The 22,120-nt window shown below is 42.6% G+C and overlaps 1 protein-coding gene across 1 annotated transcript in view; it reads right to left on the minus strand.

The window, feature by feature from the left end:
• Mast4 (microtubule associated serine/threonine kinase family member 4) overlaps window positions 1–22,120 on the minus strand; it is a 581,729-nt gene that overhangs the window by 260,063 nt on the left and 299,546 nt on the right. Inside the window, 1 exon segment of the mRNA XM_036206828.1 lies at window positions 14,487–14,518. Within this exon segment, the coding sequence (XP_036062721.1) occupies window positions 14,487–14,518 (32 nt within the window).

Genomic DNA, 22,120 nt, shown 5'->3' on the forward strand with positions numbered 1-22,120 from the left:
ATCCTTTAGCACAACCTTTCTGGGCCTCTCCTAGGCCACTAAACTCGCTCTGGCCAATCTTCCTTTTTCATTGTCCCTTAGCATGGAGCCTCAGCTCTCACTGTTGTTCTCCTTTCTGGGGAAAAAAAAAAAAATTACAGCTTCTTCCTTCCAATCCTAGATTCAGATCATTGTCTGGGCTGTTCCTAGAACTGCCCTCCCAGGCTTTCCCCTTGGACTTCTCTGAAAGGGATTTCCTGATGAAGTATGCGCTCATTTCAGTCACTCACTCACTTCTCAGTTGAGGTCTTGAATCCTGGGTCACTGGTTTCAACTTTGTGCACCATCTGAAGGCAGTTCCATCCCAGCCTCTCCATACTGGCATGCCATCCCTCTAATCCACCTCTAGGACTATACTTAACTGTAATTACTGCAGATCTACCACAGCTCCTCAAATTGACCTATAGACGCTATGCAATTGCAGGAGAAAAAAAAAAACCCTCTTAGAATTTTCTTGTAGAAGTGGACAAACTTCCTCTAGAGTTTAAGAACCCCAAGTAGCTATAAAACAAAGAAAAAAAAAACAAAGAAACAAACAAACAAAAAAAAACAGCTTGGAAATGCATGATGTTGAAAAATGATCAACAGCATCAACAGGGTTTACTATCAAGCCATGATCAAGATGTCACAGCATTGGCATAAAGACAGATCAATGAAACAAAAGAGAAAGCCTTCATCAGACCCTTGCAGGGACAACTGAGCTTTGACAAACACACACAGAATTTCAAGCCAAAGGATACTCTATTAAACAAAGGATACCAGTATTAGATATTTCTATAGAAAAACAGGAACTTTCATTCACATCTCTCTCTTTTTTTTTTTTTTGGTTTTTCAAGACAGGGTTTCTATTTTTTTTTTTTTTTTTTTTTTAGCTGAGGATTGAACCCAGGGCCTTGCACTTGCTAGGCGAGCGCTCTACCACTGAGCTAAATCCCCAGCCCAACAGGGTTTCTCTGTGTAGCTTTGTGCCTTTCCTGGAACTCACTTGGTAGCTCAGGCTGGCCTTGAACTCACAGAGATCCACCTGGCTCTGCCTCCCAAGTGCAGGGATTAAAGGCGTGCACCACCACCACCCGGCCACATATCTCTTGATGGGTAAAAATTAACTCAAAATTAAGCACAGATCTAAACAGAGGAGGAAATTTTGTAATTGTGTACATTTCTTAGATTCAGCACCAAAGCTTTTAAAGAGCAAATTAAAAGGCCATCAGAATTCAAAACATTTGCTCTTCTGATTATAAAGAGAATTAAAAACTCACAGGCTGGGAGCCTTCATTTACAGATTCAACATCTCTTATCCAAAATGTTTGCAACTTGTGATGTTCCAGACTGCCGAATATTTTAGATTTGGGGTTTCTGGATTAGGGATGCTCAGCCTGTAGCAGATGTATTTATAAAGGCCAAACATTATCAATTTCCCAAAGTGTCATCAAGAAGTGAATGGATAATCAAACAGTGACATTGCCATGCAACAGAATATTACCTAGCAATGGAAAGAATTAGTAGTAACATATGCAACATCGGTTAGACCGTGGATAGACTTCAAAATAGGTATATTAAGTGAAACAAGCCAGATCGAAAGGTGTGTGTGCGGGGGTATTTCCAGTATCATTTCAGAACTTTTTAAAAGTGCAATCTAATCTCTGGGGGGCTGGGGGGTGGAGGTGGAAAGCACTGACAGTTGCGTGGCTGGATACATGGATGGAGGGAGTACTCTAAGGGACAGAAGGGACCTCACAGGGGAGATGGGCAGCACACACTCCTGCTGCTGCTGGTGGCTGCATTTGTACACTTCATTCCCGTAATTTTTATTCTGCAGCACCAAGGACAGGTATGGAATCTCGTGAACTCTATCACCGGGCATGCACAAATCCCAACTCTGGACTGAAGACTATGCACACTTTCCTACATGCCGGCTAGGCTTCAATAAAGCTGTCTTCTCAATAAAGCCGTAATCTCAACTGGCAGACCATGCAAGGTTCCCGTGTTCTTGGGGACAGCTGAAGTTGGTTCATGCTACATGGGACTCAAGGGGGAGAAGCAGCTGGAGGAAGGGCTGTGTTTCAGTCTGCTGTTTTAAGATTCTGCAATGGCTTCAGAGCAACAGAATTCCCCCTTCTTTGGTACAGCGTAGTAGGGGATGTGGTGTGCATTAGCCTGGGGAGTGACTAGGCAAAGTCTAGGAAGTGCTGAGCAGAAGATCTTTCCTGTGATTCTCCTCTTAAAATCTGCAGACAACCACTGCCACTACTATTCTATGTTCCACACGATGTATAAATGCAAAACCCACAGAAGAAGAAGGAGGAGGGAAGATGGGAACAAACCAAACCAAAACAGAGCTGGTTTAAAACTAAGGAGCCTGACTTCCCAAAGATAATAATTCAGTTATATGCTTTACCCAATGTTTTTGACAATATGTGTCCATGATTCTACCAGAACCAACTTACATAAACATACAAATTAATACCTTAGAATGCCACCTTAAAAACCAACACTGTTCCCTTAAGATGTGAAACCTGCATACCGAGCTATTCATTCATCTCAGCACGTGATGCCAAGTGCATTTTTCAAACACCCTTCAGCTCTTCCAAGTACTTCTGTAGCCCACAAGGATTGCTTTTAACATTTAAACTAATGTACCCTAGACACGGGAAAAAATAAAATAAAAAAGCCTTTGCTTCTTTCAGATGATTGACTCTTGATTTAACATACTAAACACTGTGCTTTGTATCCTAACTACAAACCCCCAGTGAACACATTCGTGTGCCCCTGCTAAACACAGACAAGTACTTATAGCATCAGCAAGGAGACCAAGGGGAGCAGAGAAAAGGGGAAACCACCCCCCACCCCCACCCCCACAACCTGTACCTACCCAGAGGGTAAGTCACCATTCCCTGAACATAAACATTATCATTTCTTTATAGCAGCTACACTTGTGAAAGTCACGTAGTCTTTAAATATATATATATATATATATATATATATATATATATATATATATATATATATATCATCTTCAGTTGCTGAAAAAAATAAACCTCAAAGCTAACCCCTGCCTCTAAGCTGACTTGTCTCATTAAAAACTTGTCCACTACCACCACACTGAAGGCTACCACCATGGAAAATCCATGTGTAGGGAGAGCTGGGGCACAGCACCCATGTCTCAGCAAGGTTAATCCTATGGATCTCGATGACATACCAAAAGTTAAAAACCAGTTCTTCTTGTGCAAAAAGGGTACAAAGGCCATCCTACATTATTTTTTTTTCCTTCTTTTCTTAGATAAAGTCTCACATAGCCTAGGCTGTCCTTGAACTCAGCAGAGGACACCCTGAACTTCTGATGCTCCTGTCTCCACCTTCCTAAGGGTTGAAATTATACAGTGCTGGAGACTGAACATAGCCAAACACAACAGGGATTTTTGTTTCATTTTTCTCTGTGTGTGTGTGTGTGCGCGCGCGCACGCAAGGGCACAAGTGTGTGTGCATATGTGTTTTAATAAAGCAAGAGCACTTTCATGAAAGCAAGTACAAAATTCCCAAATGCTTCTTAAGAGTTAGGCATTTCAAACATATCCCTACATTCTTGTAAGGGGTATGTCCTTACTACATCATCAGCCTGAGACAACATCCCAGCCTAAAAAGCAGGCGTGCCTTCCCATGGGCCCTCATGGCTCGTGATTTTTCACCACCGCAGCATCCGGCACTCTCTTCTGTCACCTCCACGATACCCCTTCAATTCTATCACACATTTAAATGTATTAGTAGCATTTGCGTTCGAGGGACTGGAGAGATTACTCAGCAGGTTAAGTGCTTGCTGTATAAGCATGAAAACCTGAGTTTAGGTCACCAGCACCTACAGAAAAGCCTACAGAAACATCATACGTCTAAACCCCGGAACTAGTTATTGGATCCCAGAGAACAAGCACTGTGAGCACCAGGTTCAGTGAGACCTACTCTCAAAAAAATAAGGAAAAGAACAATAGGAGAAGACTCTCAACACTTACTTGTACCCCCAACATGGATGAGTACCCCCTATACACAAAGGCATGCATGCACATATACACACACACACACACACACACACACACACACACACACACAAGGACTTTTCCATCTAAAATAACTTCCCATGCAAGACGCTATTTATAGCTACATGACAATCAAATTTAAATAGTCAATCAAACTGTTTCCGCTCAATCATTTGTGTCACGTGGACTCTCTGTGTAGAATTTCCTAATGACAGAGAGGAACGTGTTGTCTTCTGGGTAGTAGATGAGAAGAAACAGGGCTCAGAGGGCTCTTGGGAAGGAGTATGGAGTAACTAAAAGGCTCCAGGGGCATGCCTCACATTCTAACCTGTTAGTATAGGGCATCCTCAGTTCCACCTGGAAGAGGCACCTCCTTTACATAACAATAGGTTAAAAGACAAAGCAGGTCTAGTTTTAGAGAAAAAAAATGTCCCAGCCAAGTCACAGAGGGTGAGGTCCCCTTGCACCAGAGGAGAGAGAGAAACCCCAAAAGCACTTCTGATTTTCCCAGTTCCTTAAGTCTGACTGTCGCCACTCCAAAGAGCACGGAAAAGGGACTTTGAAAGACCCCCACCTCGGTGGTCTCTCTGGGGGGTCACAATCTGGGCACAACAACTTGAAGCCTCCTAAGGAGACACAGACACAAGTGAAGCCCACTTCTTCCTGGCTCCTGTCTGTGCATCGGAGAACCCGTTTGCTTCTACACAATGGGGTAAAGAGAGAACAATACTGAATTCAGAGGCTGGCTCACATGTCCAGTTGGATGATGAGAATCTGCAGGAGTAGCCAGTTAGCACAGCTGGGCCCCTTGGCCCCCTGACTGGGGCAGCATCACTGGTCTCTTTATCAGCCTGGGGTACACTGTGTTCCTGGCGGTGCTTGGGTTTGGTCTAGCTTGTTTGCCCTCAGCTGCAATGGCAAGTGGAAACTTTTAAGAACTTGCCAAACTTCGCAGAACATTAAAAGAAGCTTTGATGAACACGGTGAAGGAAGGCGTACCCCGTGAAGCCTACTCCTTGGTCCACACTATGGAGGTCCACGAGAAGAAGCTTTACATCTACAGAGCAACGATCCATGGGCTTGCTAACACTCCAGCATAATGGCCTCAAGACAAAAGATTGCACTCCAGTCCCCAATGGTTGGCAACCCCAAATTCTGCTCATATTTCACAATCAATGTACTAGGTGGAGCCCAATAGGTCCCAGTCTTTCTTAGTTGCTAATTCCTTACTCATCAAAGAAAGCAAGTTTAAATAAAGTTTTCCTTAAGGATTCTCCCTGCTTTGAAATCCTATGACTACATTTTTCCATGTTCCTCAACACTTATTCATCCCAAATCACTGTTCCAAAAACTGACCTTCCATTATGCTGAAGGAGAATGGATTATTCTGGGAAAGGGGCATGGGGATCTTTTACACGCAAGTCATGGTGATCTAATGACTGTCTGTGTCTGTCTCCACTGTAGAGGCAGAACCCTCTGGTTATCAGGGTTGGCCATTGCAATGCTCAGTGTACAGTGTGAGTCTTACCCAAAGCCAGAAGGCCATCTGCCCCTTCAACACCTCTCAGAAAATGCAACAAAGTAACTCTAGAAAATGCTACTAAAATCATTTGGCTTTAGGAGTACTTCCTCAGGGATCGAGTGTTGGTTAAGAGCACTCAGTGCTCTTAGAGAGGCCCTGGGCTCAGTTCTCAGCACCCACACAGATGTTCACAACCATCTGTAACTCCTGTGCCAGGGAATCTGATGTCCTCTTCCATCCTCCATGGACACCAGACATGTACATGATATATACACGTGCATGCAGGGAAAACACTCACACCCATTAACAAAATAAGTAAACCTTTTAAAAATATTTTAAAAGAAGAAAAAAGAGATTACTTCTGTTGCCTATTTGGTGGATTTTTGGCTAATCCATCAGGCTACAAACAAATGGCACCAAGTATGTCCTATTTCCTAATACTTAACAGATACACAGTACATATGTATGCTAGGCACAATCAAAAACATTTTACAATTATTAATTTAACCCTCTGGACAATTCCAGGATAGAGTAATATTTCCATCTTATGCATGAGAAACTAAGATGCGCAGAAGTTAAGTAACGTTTGGAGATCCTGGAGCTGGTTAATTGGCTGAGACAGAATTCAAACCCAGGCCATGCTCCAAAGCCCTATCCCAAGATTTCCTACAGATCGGCAGGCCAGAGAAGCTATCTGTCTGTTCCCAGCCCCTGTGGCCACACTGTATGGGCTGAAAATGAATCGCCTATGGAAAACAATTGCTGGACTCCAATTTGCTGAAGTTATTCTAGTAAGTATGACATTTCTTCCCTTCGTGCAAAAAGGTAGTTCTCAGCTGGAAATGGTGTTTTGAATCCCCCTTAAACGTTGGTCTCCCGCTCCCCCGAGCAGAAGGAAGGTCTTCCTCTAATTTCCACAGGGAAGTACCCACCCACCGGGAAGCACCCTCCCATCCCCCACACTGTTCTGTTCTCCCAGGCTCCTCTCTCCCTACTGCAGACAAACTCACTCCTGAGAAGGAAGATTGCAAATGCATGCCAAATGCCAGGCTGGCTGCTCGATGAATATATAAACGCAACTGACATTCTCCACAGCCCGAATTCCTGTCTTTACTCTAGGATATATTACACCACCCGCTCCCTTTTTATATAAACATGCCACTTTAAATGCTAATTCGGATGCAACACTCAATTTTTTCTTCGTTTTGTTTTTGGAGTTCTAACATTCAACATGACATTGGACTTCTATTTGGCTCTGACAGTAGATACTCTGAATTCCATATCTGTGGGGGCGGGAGGGTTAGAAAGTGCTATGGGGAAAATAAATGTGTTTTAACACATAGCCAAATATGGTTTATGTGTCCCTTATTTTCCTTGAATTAAGCCCCTTTCCTCTCTTTCCGGAAATGTTACCTTCATCTTGCTGAAAATCTCACATATCTGTTTCCAATCTATTACAAAACCAAGGAGATTCCCCCTCCCTCCATCTTGGAAATGACCTCATTTTACCTAAACTACTTTGCAAAACAGCCAGGCAAGGCATTATGTTCTGAGTTTAAGTCTTTTTAAAAAAGGTACACAGAACTATACATACCAATTGCATTCACCCAAGCCTATTCAATGACTTAGAAGGTCACTACCTCGCTTGTCTCAGGATGAGGAATTCCAAGCTCAGACATGCCCTGATCCAGTGCAGGTAACCCAAATGCACAAATGCAACTGCTGTAAGACACACTGTAGTCTCAAGTCCAACATCTCAGCTCCACGCTAGCTTCTCTCTGAAGGTCCTAAGCTCTCTTTGATAGCCATCTCTGCTGTGGATCCCTCTCATTTCCCACACCATCCCTGGATCCCCTTGGCTCTGCCTATGTAAGGCAAACAGCTAGGAAGAAATGGAATAAGTGTACATAGCCTTTTGTGCATTTATTCATTTGTTCATCGAGCAACCATTGCTCAACACCTCAAACCTCTGACAGACTGGCCTCTGGCCACTTTTGCTAAAAGGTAAGTGACAGGTTAACTAAGTGTGCAGGAAAAGCCTGACAGTTGCGCTTCATTTTGGGTCTGTCTTCTTCACTATGGCTGATGGCACAGGGCAACACCTCACGCGCAGGTGAGGGCACACACTGGGAAAGAAGCGCTCCTCTTGTAGGAGGAAGGCTGCTCCCCTCAAGAGGTGGAGGTTGTGAGGCCGCCTGGCAGAGGGGAAGTGAGACTATGACGAAGTGACCAGATAGGCAGACCAGGAGCTGCTCTCCCAGCCTGTGGATCCCCATTCTTGCCCTTCCCTTTCTTAGTCAGTTTGGAGGTTCTTTGGAGATGTTGGGGCTCCTTTTCAACAATCTGAATCTGCTAGTTTTCTGACAGCGAGTTGGGTTCCTTTATCTTTGGGAGGTCCGTTGAGCAAATCAGGAGCTCTTCTTTCTGAATTATGTAGGAATCTCCTGAAGAGACAAGAGGCCTTGAATTGTATAGTTTGTGTGTTAGAAATTACCAGGGGATGTTTAGGCACACAGAAAAACAAGTGTGTCTATACAATCTATACTGTAAATTATATAATCACGGAAACACTACGTTTGTACTGTCTTGGGGCTCACTAGTGAGAATTCTTCGTAAATGTATGTTGACTATCTGAGGATACATCTTAAACCAGTATGTTCTCACCTGCCACTTTATGCATTAGCATATTTGTCTATGATGACCGAATTGATGAAGGCTGAAAAATCTGAGGGCTGTAGCAACACCTCTAACAGGAGGGATTTGTGGACTCTCAAGAGAAAGAGGCTCCCTTTGGCCCACTATGGGTGTTTCTAGGTTACTAGGATCTTAATAGAGGTATCAGAGATGTTGGATGCCACGATGTGTAGCATGCTCAGAGAGATTTACATGAAAAGAACAATGAACTTGGACTCCTAGGAATAACTTGGGAGTTGTATGATATTTTGTTTGTGTTTTGACAAATAAAGCTTGCTTGGAGATCAGAGGGCAGAGTTAGCCACTAGTTAACCATAGAGGCCGGCAGTGGTGGCTCACATCTTTAATCCCAGCATTTGGAGAGAGGAGGAAGCTAGAAGATCAGGAGTTCAAGGCCACCCTGGGCTACACTAGATTGAACCAGTCTAAAAGAGAAACATAACCAGTTGGTGGTGGCTCACACCTTTAGTCCCACCACCAGGAAGGTGGAGACAGGATCTGAGTGCCCATTCAGTCTGAGAATTCCTAGAGACAGGATCACCCCATTTGGTCTGAAATTTCTTTAGAGGTAAGAAGTTACAGGTGGCTGGCTGCTCTGCTTCTCTGGTCTTTCAGCTTTCACCTTCGATAGCTGACTCTGGGTTTTTATTGTTAAGACTAATTAGGATCGTGCTTCACTTGGGGGTTAATGGGCCCCTTTTATGTTTACATTTCCAATATGGCTACATTGAAAAAAATCCTTTCTACTTCTTACAATTACTTGCCTCTTCAATTGGCATATGGGGCTGGGTGGCCAAACCTAGCATCTTGAGGCAGCCAAAGTCCAAGGTTTTAATCTAAAACATCAGCCACATGGCCAGCTCACCAGAAGGCTCCCATTAATGAGACTGCTGCTATACTCAAAGGCAGGTACATGTAAGTAAAGTATCAAAGGGAAGATATCTTCAAGGTTCATCTGAGTGAATTTCTGGTTCTAGGACGTGCAGCATCAGAGTAGGTGTGATAGAGATGGGCACTGCTTTACATACAGGTTAGGGGCTGGGCTTCCTACAGGACTATTTAGATCCTAATGTATGTCTGTCTACCATGGCCAGCATTAGTAGGCCACAGCTACTTTCAGAAAAGTGAAAGAGCAAGGTGAATGGAGAAGAAATGGAAGTTGATGAAGATGCCAGTGTTGTTGTTAGATCCAGTGATTAAAATGGAACAAGGCACCACAACTGACTCCCAGGAGCCATTCCTCAGCATGTACACACCCTTTCTAGAGCTGCCATGTACATTAGGAGCTGCTCCTACTTCAGGTTCCTATTGCTGGGTACCCCTAAAAGGCATCTCTAATGCTTTTGTGGCCAAAGACTAGGAAGCTGAGAAACCATCCAAGTATCATTCATTGTTGCTACAAAAATAAACTGGTAACTGTCATGATTTCACAGATTCCTAGGCCCACAGGGCTCCATGCATGAACATGGCAAAGCTCATAATTAGACAAAGTAGAGAAGGCCATGTTAAATAGCAAGGAGACTCTACAGCTAAGAATAGAGAGTACGATTTCTTTGGCTTTCTGGAGAACTCTGAAAGCCCGTTAAAAAAGCTGGAGGGAAGGAGGTGGGAAGAACTGGCTTCAGCCAATTTCCTGCTCCTCTCTCCAGGGCATAAACACTACAGAGGCACTCTAGGGAACTCCAAGAGAGAGAGAGAGAGAGAAAAAAATAAAGCCTCTATCCTAGGGAGCTTTATTTAGGCAATTAACAAAACACAAAGGGAGCCTTTAAAAATCAGCTGCAACTGCCAGGGATGCCTGGCTTTTGTTCCTAACTATCCATCAGTTCACATCTTTGCCTTTTTCACTTTTTCCACTTTCTTTGTCTGGAAACAAACTCCTCTGGGACAGCGTTCTATTTAAAAATGTCAGGCAAGGCCTCAATAGGAGACCAGCAATACTAATGCAGAAATGGTGACCAGCCAAATAAAAATCATGTCAAGAGAGTCTGTGTGTCCCAGGCTAAATTTATGACACCAAGGATGAGGAATCTGCCATTCAGCCATAGGATCTCTGTCCTAGCAGACAGGTTTGGTGACAGGGGCTACAGACCCACAGCAGAAGGCTGCCTGACTAGTGGGAGGTAGGCGTGTGTCTATTCCACAAACAGCGATACTGGAAACATTACTGGATCAGGTATTGTCTGGGCAGGAAGAACAGCCAGAGTCAAGTTCTGAAGCTCAGAGTTATAATTCATCATCATAAATGCAATGATCTCATTTTCCTCCCTGCCTGCCTTTAGGCAGCACATCAAAAGCAATTTTAAGAGCCCTGAAACCTATCCACACAATTCAGTGTATGTTCTGGCATTAGCCAATTGTGTCCAACATAGGGAACTTACAAGTATTATAAAACTGGACTCATTTTGGGCAATCTTTGGCAAGAGATCAAAACACCACCAAGAAACTAAAAATAGTTATGATACATCCTCATATTCACAAAAGGTTTTTTAAATATAATATCTACACAAGTTATTTTTAACCCTGGGCAAAGGCTTGATTAAAAGTTTGAATTGCACTTTCATCCAATCAAGAATGTTGTCATAGAAGATGTAATACCTACCAGCACAGCCACATTAGTGATACATGAAGCTCCCTCTAAGAGCCATATGAACTCCATCTCTGTCATTTCCTATAGTAGTAACTTTTCATACAAAGCTGCTACCCATGCATGCCTTACATTTCTATGGTTAAGTGTATTTAGAAATGTTAGACCCCAAGTAAACCTATAAGCCCCAAAGAGCAGGTAACTTTCTGGAATGCTGGGAGTTGTAGTTCTTGGAAAATAACAACAAAACCTCATGGGAAAGTACAATGGCCTATGGGTTTTGCCATATAAGTGTCCCCCTTTCTCCCCCACCCCCCAAAAAAAACCACATGCCTTGAAACCATTCAGCCGGAAAGTTTCCAAGTGATAGTCCTGACCAAAGTCCATCTTGGTCAATGTTTAACATTTTAATAAAAGCCTGCTTTAATTTGGCCAAAATGGTGGAACTACTGGTTTATTTCTGGCAAATTTCAGGATTAACAAAAAGAGCAGAAATTTGTTGTATGCTTTCACATTTTATAATGTAAATGCTGCCTTCTCTCTGGGACTTATTCATTGCTGTATTTGTCTCAATATTTAACCTGCTATATAGTACTCCTTTGCATAGTTCTTCCAACAGCATGATTTTTGATAGACTTCTGGGTGAGAAGGAAATAGAGTGTGGTAACTTAAGTTCCAAGGAAATGGGAGGAAAGAACTGCTCTGAGAATCAGGGAACCAAAGCCTTCATTGAATTGAAAAGAGAAACTCAAATCCACCTAATACAGCAGTCTGGAGCAGAGATAAGATTTGAGGCCTTAAAGAAGATTAGAGTACTGGAAAGCCTCAGGGGAAACTTAGCAGAGGTCACTTCTTATCTGGTGACATCTTGCCTAGAAGGTAGCTCCCTGCTTTTCCTGCCTCTTGCTCTTTGCACTGGAGAATAAAGGTCTTAATCATCTCTTCCACCTTTAAAACTTTATATAAGGCCACATAGTCTTCATGTTAGCTCTCATCGAAATGATTGCAAGCAAAATATTAGAGGAGATCGGAATTATATTTCCTAGAAAATACCATTTGCTTTTATGATCTCCCAATGACGACAAAGCATATTTTCTTTCTGTCTTTTATTTATGAAAGTTTTATTTTTAAATGTAGCATATGTATGTTTTTAGGACTGCACAGATAAGAGTTATTTTTTAGCTTATTCCAAACAACACTCAAAAATTACAAATAAAGCTAACAAATCTTACCAGTTTCAAAGTGGTGGAAATGCAATTTTATAGTAAAAATTTCAAGATACACAAATTAGAAGCAGCAGATACATCAAACAAAAGTGACTTCTTCTGAGGGCACAGCCCCTCAGACAAGTTCCGTCTGTGGCTTTGGGAGCAGGCAAGGCCTATGCTGAGGCCTGCGTAGTTTGCTGACTGGAAAGTGGAGGGACTCACCCAACAGCAGAAGGGGTGGGGGCTGGGGAGAACCCAGTCTTCCTGCAGAAGAGGGAGGGAGTTGAAAGCATCCCTAGGTGGCATTTCTGCAGTGAATAGGTAAGGGAGCATCAGCAGAACAATCATGGCCTGTGGCTAGACTGAAGTCAGCACCTAAGGAAGCTACGCCTTAGCTTCCTCTGAAAATGAACCTGGCACTGTTTTTAAGAGCATCTCTTTTCCTCGGTGGCATGAAGGACCATGCATGCACAGAATCATTCATTCCTGGCCCTCTGTGTGGCATCCACTCAGGACACTGAGGGACATGGGATTCTGAAGAGCCACATCAGGCATTGTTAATTCTTGAGGGTCACTGCAGCCAATGTAAAATTATGTTGACTTGGGAGGTTGACTCATTTGGAAATAGTGATTTTCACAAAATTCACTGAAGTAGGTAGCTTTGTGTTGACTTGTCTGCCGTGCTTCTTCTACAACCAATTTATTTTAGAGGGGGGACTTCTAGATAATTCCCAGCACAGGCTCCAAATACACTTATTTCACTATCTCTTTTTTTATTATTAATGATCCCGTTTTCTCAAGTGAAGAAATACATATTTTCTTTCATGTGTTCTCACATCATTCAGGACCATGAGCTTAACATTAACAGAACTGAGACTTCACTGTGAAAGTAATATATGGATCTTACATAGACAGAATGGATTTAATTTCATAATTTGTATGAGCTTCTAGTAGTTACTGGAAATACAGACTAACAAATCTAAGGAGAATTTCTATAAAGTCCCAAAGGAAATCTAAGGTTTTTCAAATAAAGTATAGGAGAAAAATCCAGGGTGTTAAGAACTAAATCAAAAGTATAGAGAAAATAAGATTGTTGGCCTATGAAGAGATCTCACATAGTTTTCTACTTGTCTCACTTCTGCTTTCTCATTATGAAGAGAAATAGCCAAAGTTTGAGTTGTGGGAGCAGGCATGTAACCATGACACAGAAAAAGAAAGCAGTTAATCCCAAGGGTCTTCCTAATGAAGGACCCAAGCCATTAACCTCCAGCCAGGAAGTGGGGCTAGGAGCAGAGAGGGCTGAGGGAAATTTGCAGGAAAAACAATTTGTTGTCCACCTGGCAGTCTAAACTTGTTTCAAAAAGAAAAAGGAAAAGAAATAAAATGGAAACAAAATGGTCTACAGAGCAACTTCTAGGACAGGGCTAGGCCACAGAGAAACCCTGTATCAAAACAGATAAATAAATTAATGAATGGATTTCATTAAAAAGCAAATAAAATGGTCACACATGATGCTGTTTAGGTTCCTAGATTCAAAGACTTGCATTTTTAAAAAATTTCACCCAAAAGATGACAACAGTCACCCTATAGTTTTTTTTCTATTACTCCACAGTAGGATTAGCTAACCTTATTTTAAATATTCCTTATATCTTACATTCCTAAATATCTTAAAAATTAAAAAATTTTAAGAGGATCTGTACCATAGACTTCTTCAACACAAACCAACCAGAAAAATCCAAGGAGTTTAAATTCAACCCTTATACAGTGCTGCTCATGGTAAGAGAGCTACCCTATAGGTAGTGAATGAAATATTAAAGGACAATTTCACTCTAGAAATGGCAAATGAATACAACTATTTTTTTGTGCAAATATATAATTAGTCTTAAAGTGAAGACACACTACCAAGAATCAAGTCAAGGTCTGCACATCTATTATTTGAATACAAAAACATTACATGTACCCTTTCAATAAGACCTGGCTCTAACAGCAGGAAGTGTAGCTGACTCAAAGACTTCATCAATTCAAGCAAAAAATCCATAATATAGAGAACAACCATAGATTGTCAAAATACATTGTCAATTATTAACTCCTGGTTAAGGTTACCTTGCATTTATCTGCAGATTAAATCACTGTTTTCTTGGCTATATAATGGCATTTTTAAAACTTATGATTCTCCTAGGACTTAGGAAGCATTTGAATTTACAATGCCCACAAACAGATACAGCAAATTATAATGAGATCATTACATTACTCTTTAACTTTTATAAATAAATTTATGTTGTTTTGTTTTGTTGATTCGGTAGCTCATCATTAATTTTTTAATCACCATCACAGCCCAACAATTCAGATAATGATCACATTACAAACCAGACAAAAAGAGAGTGAGGAAAATGAGTCCTTCTACTTACAGGCTTCCTCTTCTGGGGAGGCTCAGCTCCTTCTGCAAAAGAAAAGAGAAAACACACATGGGAGATGCTGCACCAGCTGAAATCATCAGGACACCAAGTCACACGTTTGGACATTCTTTATCAGACTTGAGTTGGCCCTGTCAAGACACTAAAGACTTTGATGACATAATTTTATGTCAGATCCCTCCCAACACTGCTCTTGTTATACAAGAAAAGAGGTCTGAAGGGACAGTTTATACTATAAACAGTTTATCTGATTTTGAAGCATAAAACCATTGGACCTTCAAAAAACAACTTGAGTAAAATACTGAGCTGAGTCTTATTGTCCTATGACCGAGCAAAGTCGGAAGAACCGGGGGACCTACTAAGACAAGAAATATATAGAAGCAGGAGAAATTTCAGAGGATTATAATTAAATGAAAGGTGAAATGAAAAGGGCAATTAAATTAGATTATTAAATCAGGCCAACTTGCCCTCCAAGGAAACAAATTCAGACAAAACACTATGCATACCAAATATTACACTTTGTTATTTTAAAGAAAGCCTGCAAAGGGTTTTCTTCTGGAATTACTTCTCCAAACAAATGGCATTTATTACTTAGGTATTGAAAAGCAGGTTAATGAACCCTCTAAAAGGTAGCCAGACAGCCACAATTACCAGAGTGTTGATACTTCTAAAGTAGGCTCTCACACTTATCTCAAATTAAGATCATTATCTACAGAATCATAGAGAGGCAAAGAAAAAAAAATAGAACCAGGCAAGTAAGCAAGCAAACCACACACAAAATCCTGACTCCACTTCCACCCACTACAGAAGGTCTAAAGGCCCCACTCCTGAAGGAGGATTACTTGAAAGCAGTAATTAAAGAATAGGAAGCCATGAGTCAGCAGCTGACTTAAACTCAAAATTCAGTACACTACAAATTTACAAGAGTCTAAATTTGGACATTCATCCTCAGAATTCTCGTTTACTTGGTGTCTTCCAGAAGCTCCAGCATTCTCTTGGCAGAGGCATTTCCTCTGGCTTCACACTCACCTTGTCTGTCCTCTATTTTTATTGGCTCCTGGATGTTTGTCAAGGACAAGGGCCTCAGACATCACTTCTAAACAGTGCAATTTACTCTAGCACAGCTTACAGAAAATGGCCTTAAGAGCAGAGGAGAGGCAAGGGAAGGTATGTAACATGGGCTTTAGACATGAAGGGGTGTCCATATGGAGTTACCGTACATATCTCTGGTACTTTGAGAAACAAAGCACCCTCCTCCCACACAGCCAACAATTTCTGTTTGTTTTTACACTTTTCCCCTTTAAATCCTTGATTATCTCCCATGAAATTATTGTGTTTGCTAACGCTGGCTTCCTGTTTCTGAAAGGGAAATGCACCTTCATTAACCAATGACCAGAAGACAGTCTTTAACCAGTATAGTCTCCTCAGGAGCTGAAATGCACACAGAAAACCAACAAGCAATTTTCTGTATATGAATCATTAATTAAGCAAACACTAGAAATTAGTTTTGTATTTGGGCTTTTTTCCCCCTCTTATAGGACTCTCTAAAAGTCATACTCCATCAGATTGTGTCTCTTAGGAAAGAACTGAGATTCCTCATACAGCAAGGCCTAGAACCCAGCAAGTCACCATTGCTGTGGCAGAAACTTATCAGATGGCATAGATGATACCAGAAGCATTATTAGTAAGAGCAAGCAAATAATAAATCAGATAGTATATCAACTACATATGCAATAGAAGACTTGGAAGATGGAAGAAGGAAAAGGGCCAAGTGGGTAACCATGGTTCAGTCAACCATAGTCTCTGAAAAGACCCAATCATAAACTGGCTGTTTTGCTCTTAGAAAAAGCTGCTGAAATAGCAAGATACAGGGATAAGAACCAACCCTGTTTTCAATCAGAAGCCTTTCCAATGGGCCTGGAATTACGAGTTCTAAATAAGCAGAAAGGTTACAGTGGATCACACAGCTCCCCTGCTCCACAGGATGGAGCCTGAGCTTCCAACATGAGGAACAGGGGACATTTCATAGGCCACTGTCAGCTGACCTGAAGCCACCATGCTAACTGAACTGAAGGAGCTAATCCACCTGTCGGCTTGAATGTCAGGCTCAGGATGGGAAACTCAATTTGGTAGCAAATTGGAATCAGATGTGATGGTAATAAAGTGAGAGAAATGGATGTGCCTTGGCCAAGACCTTGTGAACAGTAGCTACCCGAGTCTGCAAATACCAAGGGGGTCAGCAATTGCAGGCCGAGCAGGGAGTAGCTACTGCCCTAATGTATGGAGCCCACGTGCTAATAAATCAGCACAGGTCGGACATAAATGAACAGCATCAAGGCATTTTACTGCCAGAGCCCCCATGGTACTCCCTGTATGTGTCTTCATTTGATTTCCTTAATGTCAGAATAAGGTCACTAACACATACTTAGAAAATTAGATAAGATGTGTGGTATTAGCCCAGGCCATAAACCAAAGCTAGAATTTGGTATATAGGGAATATGTGTTAAAAGCTGTATTAAGCAAGAACTGGAAGTGGGAGAAAGTGGGATATAAAGGAAATGAAGGGGAAAGAAGCATCTATCTCAACTAAATATGTTTATTAATTATTTCCAGATTAAGAACATATTTTAAAAGATTAAAGTTCAAAAACAATTATTTTTGTGGATACCGATCACTCAGTGACTTTGTTTAGGCTTGATTTTTGTTTGTGTCTTTAGTTTGTTTTTTTGAGATAGGGTCTGAGGTGGTAGCCCAGGCTGGCAATCCTCCTGCTCTGCCTCTCAAGTGCTGGGATTATAGGTCATGAACCACCACACTTGTTCTCAGTGACTTAGCATATTTTAGAATGCTAGTTATCACTATTTTTTCATCTGTTCCTTATTCCCTTTCTAAGAATGTTAACTAGTTATGGTGAAAATAAGTATGAAGTATAAATAATCTTTTCTGAGACTTGACTTGTCTTGAGATCTCTTGATAAGATTGAGAGTGGCCATGAACAGTGTGCCTACACATAACCTCAGCACTAAGGATGGGAGGATGGGGCATGAGGATGTCTTGATCTACACTGGGCTACAGCAAAACCCTATTACAGAGAGAGAGAGAGAGAGAGAGAGGAGACTGACAGACTGAGTATACCAAAATGTCCTCAAATTTAAGAAGAGAAGCCATGCAGAATTCAGGATGACAGGAGAAGTCCAGTGAGAGAGTGTAAGCCCGTACCCGCCAACTACAGCCTCCAATGGGTGTGTGGGGTGGTGGGGAATGGCTTGCTTTGTCCATGAAGACAGCAAACTGCAATGTTATATGTGTCTAAGAAGCTCTCACGGGTGTAATTTAAAAAAAAAACAAACATTTATAACGTTTAAGTATTGGGCAGATATATATATATGTATAGATAGATAGATAGATAGATAGATAGATAGATAGATAGATAGATGTATATACATACACACACACACACACACACACACACACACACACACACACAAAGTAATACCACTAAATACTGCACATGTATTTAGAAAATTTCTGAACTATTCTTTTAAGAGATCAGTAAATTGATACCATACTAGTAAATGGAGATAGGCAGGGAACCAAGCAGTGTTGTAGACCACCCCCTCCACCAAGTGTCAGCACTCAATTCACCTTCTCTTGAGGGGGCTGGGCTTAATGACTCTAGTGACTCCCCCCAGGAGCATCCGACAGACACCTCCTTGACCAAACAATCATTCAGTATCACAGGGGCAGGCCGTGCTGACATCAAGTACCCTCTGATGGAGGATAAGGTCACGGCACACTTTGGTTGTCTTCCTAAAATTCACTCAACTCCATTGTCCTTATGAAAAAGCATCATGCACTCATAAAGAGAGAGCCATCCCAGTGCCTGTAAAACAAAGCTCAGAAAAATGTAAAGGGATGGAAAAGAAACCATCAGAGATCAGAGAACACAAATGAAGCAGGATGACTAGATGTGTCATAGAATCTTGGCTTGGATCCTGGATCAAGAAAAGTACGTTAGTTCACAGCCCAGTGATAAAAACACAGTTGAGCAGGGCGCAGGACAAAGTCACCAAGCATTTAATCCCAGCACTTGGGAGACAGAGGCAGGTGAATCTCTGTGAGTTCCAGGCCAGTCAGGGCTATGCAGTGAGACCCTGTCTTCAAAAACCAACAAACAAACTTATGTTGAGTTTTTGTTTTTGGTTTGGTTTGGTTTGGTTTTTGGAGACAGGGTTTCTCTGTGTAGTTTTGCGCCTTTCCTGGAACTCGTTTTGTAGACCAGGCTGGCCTCGAACTCACAGAGATCCACCTGGCTCTGCCTGCTGAGTGCTGGGATTAAAGGCGTGAGCCATCACCGCCCAGCTCACAGTTGAGTTTTTAGCGAAGCACCAGTGTGACTTTCCTAGTCCTGACAATTATATTAAGGTTATGTTCCATGCTATGTTGGCATTTGAGGAAGCTGGAAAAAGGATAGACAGGAATTCTCTGAACTATCATCTTCTATAATTCTAAAATTATCCCTCCATATACATGTAAATTAGATGGGGGATATTGGGGATGGCAGAAGAAAGGATGAACAAGTAATTATTAAAATGCTTAAGCTTGTTTGAAGGCTTTATTTAATACTGTGATTTAGAAAGCTATAGACATGGTCTAAGTGAGAGAAAACTGTAGAACTGGCAATGAAGAGGCATGAGGTACTTACATATGAAGAATACGTCTACACTGTACTAAAGAGCTGGATATGGGCCAGAAAAGGAAACGTACCGAGGAGTCAAAATTAGAGGCCCTAGGTACACAGAGTTTGATGGAAGAGAATCTCTGCATCAATGTGTGCCATCAAGACTGTCCATGTGGGGCTGTCATACTGAAATGTCTGCACAGGCAGATGGATGGATGAATCTGGGTTCAAGAATGGGGCTGGAACCGGAGATGCGCTGTGGAATCCTGAGCACATATGATGGTACAGAGAGCAATAAGCCTGGGGTGGGGTGGGCAGGTAAGAGCGAAGAGTCGGAAGAGCACTTGAGATGGACAGGACACAGTTCCATGGAGAAGCATGAAGAAGGTCCTACGCTAGCAGTAGCTGGGTCTCTTCAAAGCAACGGAAACTGAAGAGGGGGCTGACATGTCAAGACCCAGTGGGTCACAGACAACACTTTCTATCGCAACAAGACGACTGAGCAGACAGTGTCAGACCCTGGAAGTTCAAGTCCCAGAACACCGTGGGTAATGCACCTGGAAGGGAAACGTGCCAGAGAGCGCCCCCTGCAGGTTGTACCTTTAACTGTCCCCACACCTCTATCTCACAGCTTGTGGTAGGTTCCTAAGTCATAAGGCTGCTTCTGGGCCTCTTGCTCCAGCGGCCAAGTGGGCAGTGAAGAGGAGCATGAGGTTCTTTCACTACCACAAAGAGAAGCCGAGCCAAAGCCACCAAATGCATGTCCAGGGAACTCCTCCAAGACGGAGTTGGGGAATTGAAGCCTGTGCAGCCTGCTTCTCCCAAACCCTGAAAACAAACAAAACGGCAATGACCTGAACAAACTACCTCCCAGAACCTTCCAGAAAGAAGGAGGTCCCATGTCCCTGTGGTCCCTGCTGCTCTCTTCCCTTAGTCCCAGCATTGTCATCTTGTCACTGAGGGTTATGACCCGTGCTAGCTGCTTGCTCTCCCTCCCTATGTATTTAGGGAGAGTTCCAAAAGCCAGGATGTGCACAGCAGCGGCCATGCCAGGCCATACATGGGGACATGGGAGGTGGAGGACAAAACAAAATACAACCTATTTAAAAGCTACTTGGGGGAAACAGACCCAGACTTGCAATGAACAAAGAGGTCTCAGCAGGTGCAGGATTGCGCAGTCTAACCTGGATGTGTGCATGCTAACGGGGAGAGAAAATGACAAGGATGACATCATTCTGCTCAAGGGGAAGTTCTGAGAGCACTGGCTGACTTGGCTGAAGCAGGGATTCTGAAACCTGACTACACATTAACGTCACCCGGGGAGCTTTTAACACTGCCAGCGCCTAAACACCACCCCTGGAGAGCCAGAGAGAGGGAGAGAGAGGAAAAACTGTTTGTCGCAATTGTTTATGAGAGGTTCGTTATTTTAAATCCCTTTAAAGACTAGTAGCTTACATGAGCCTTTTACCTTAAGAGATTTTCTTTTCCTTCGGGGAACATTAATTTCCTAGGCTGTCATTTCGGTAGTGAGAGCTAAGCTGTGATGTTATTTCCTGTGTGGGCGGGAAGTGGTATAGGTGCAAGACCTATACCACTCTAATGGTCACTGTGGCACAGCAGTCAGGGGGTGGGGTCACCCAGCAGTCAGCTCTCCTAAAGGAACGCTTGGGTCGCTTTCTTGACTCTATCAACAGGGTCTGAAGGCAGAGGACAGAAAGGCTTGTGGCATGGGACTGTATCTCACATAGTACTTCCTTCTGAACCTGAGCAGAAGGCAAAATTGGTTCCTAACCCTTGAAAGCTCCAGGAAACTGCCCTGGAAGCGAATAGCTTTCCCCGTGAAGAAAGTAAAGCTGGAAAAAGTAGGAGATCTTCGTAGAAAAGTTTAAACACGTACACGTTGACCTAGAGCACACCTGTGGAATCCAAAGGGAATGGAGGCAAGCACAGGGTCCCAAAGCAGCCCCTTACTTCTTGAAGGATCAGTTTCTCTTTTTCTGTCTACAATTATAAAGCCAATTGGCTGTTTGGACAGGATACCAAGCACTGCCGTGGAAAAAGTCCACAGGAGACTAGCAACTGGCCAGAGGAGTAAGCCCGCGAGAGCTGAAAACGAAACTGAGGACTGGGAGCCTGCTCATTGTGGTGGACTGGGAGCCTGCTCATTGTGGTATCAACACTTGCTATGTAAGCACAAGAACCTGAGTTTGGATTCCCAGTATTCACCGAAGGAGCCAGGTGTAGGCACACTTACCCCTAACCCCAACACGGTTGGGGGTGGAAACAGCAGAATCACTGGGACTCACTGGCTGCCAACCCAGCTCCAGGCTCAATGAGAGACCCTGTTTCAAGGGGTAAGCATGGTGATAAAGCAGGATACCCAATGTCCTCTCTGGCCTCAACTCACATGCACAGGCTTATACACACCCCTCCATATAACACACACACACACACACACACACACACACACACACACACACACATCATCCAGCACCATTTCTCCACCTATATCCATTGTGGAGAAAAAAAAAAGAGAGGATATTAGAACATTTTCCATTGCTACAACAAAATACGTTTGGTGGAGTAATTCTTAACCATAGGGGTTTGTGCAGCTCACAGTTTGGGAGGCTAGGGATCCAAGTGAGAACACCTCTGGCCTCATGGTGGATGCTAACAGTGCCAAGAACATGTGCAGAATAGAATACATGGTGAGATAGAAAGCCAGAGGGTTGCGGGGCCAGGATCACTCTTTATAATAACCCACGCCTATAGTGATATTTTATTTGTATTGAAATGTGATTTTATTTGTATGTTAATAACGTTGCCTTGGGGTCAGAGCAAGCCATAGCAGAAGCTGGGTAGTGGTGATGCACGCCTTTAATCCCAGCACTTGAGAGGCAGAGCTAGGCAAATCTCTGTGTGTTCAAGGATACAGCCAGCAAGGCGA

Source organism: Onychomys torridus, chromosome 15 (assembly GCF_903995425.1).
Source record: "Onychomys torridus chromosome 15, mOncTor1.1, whole genome shotgun sequence".
Taxonomy (NCBI): domain Eukaryota; kingdom Metazoa; phylum Chordata; class Mammalia; order Rodentia; family Cricetidae; genus Onychomys; species Onychomys torridus.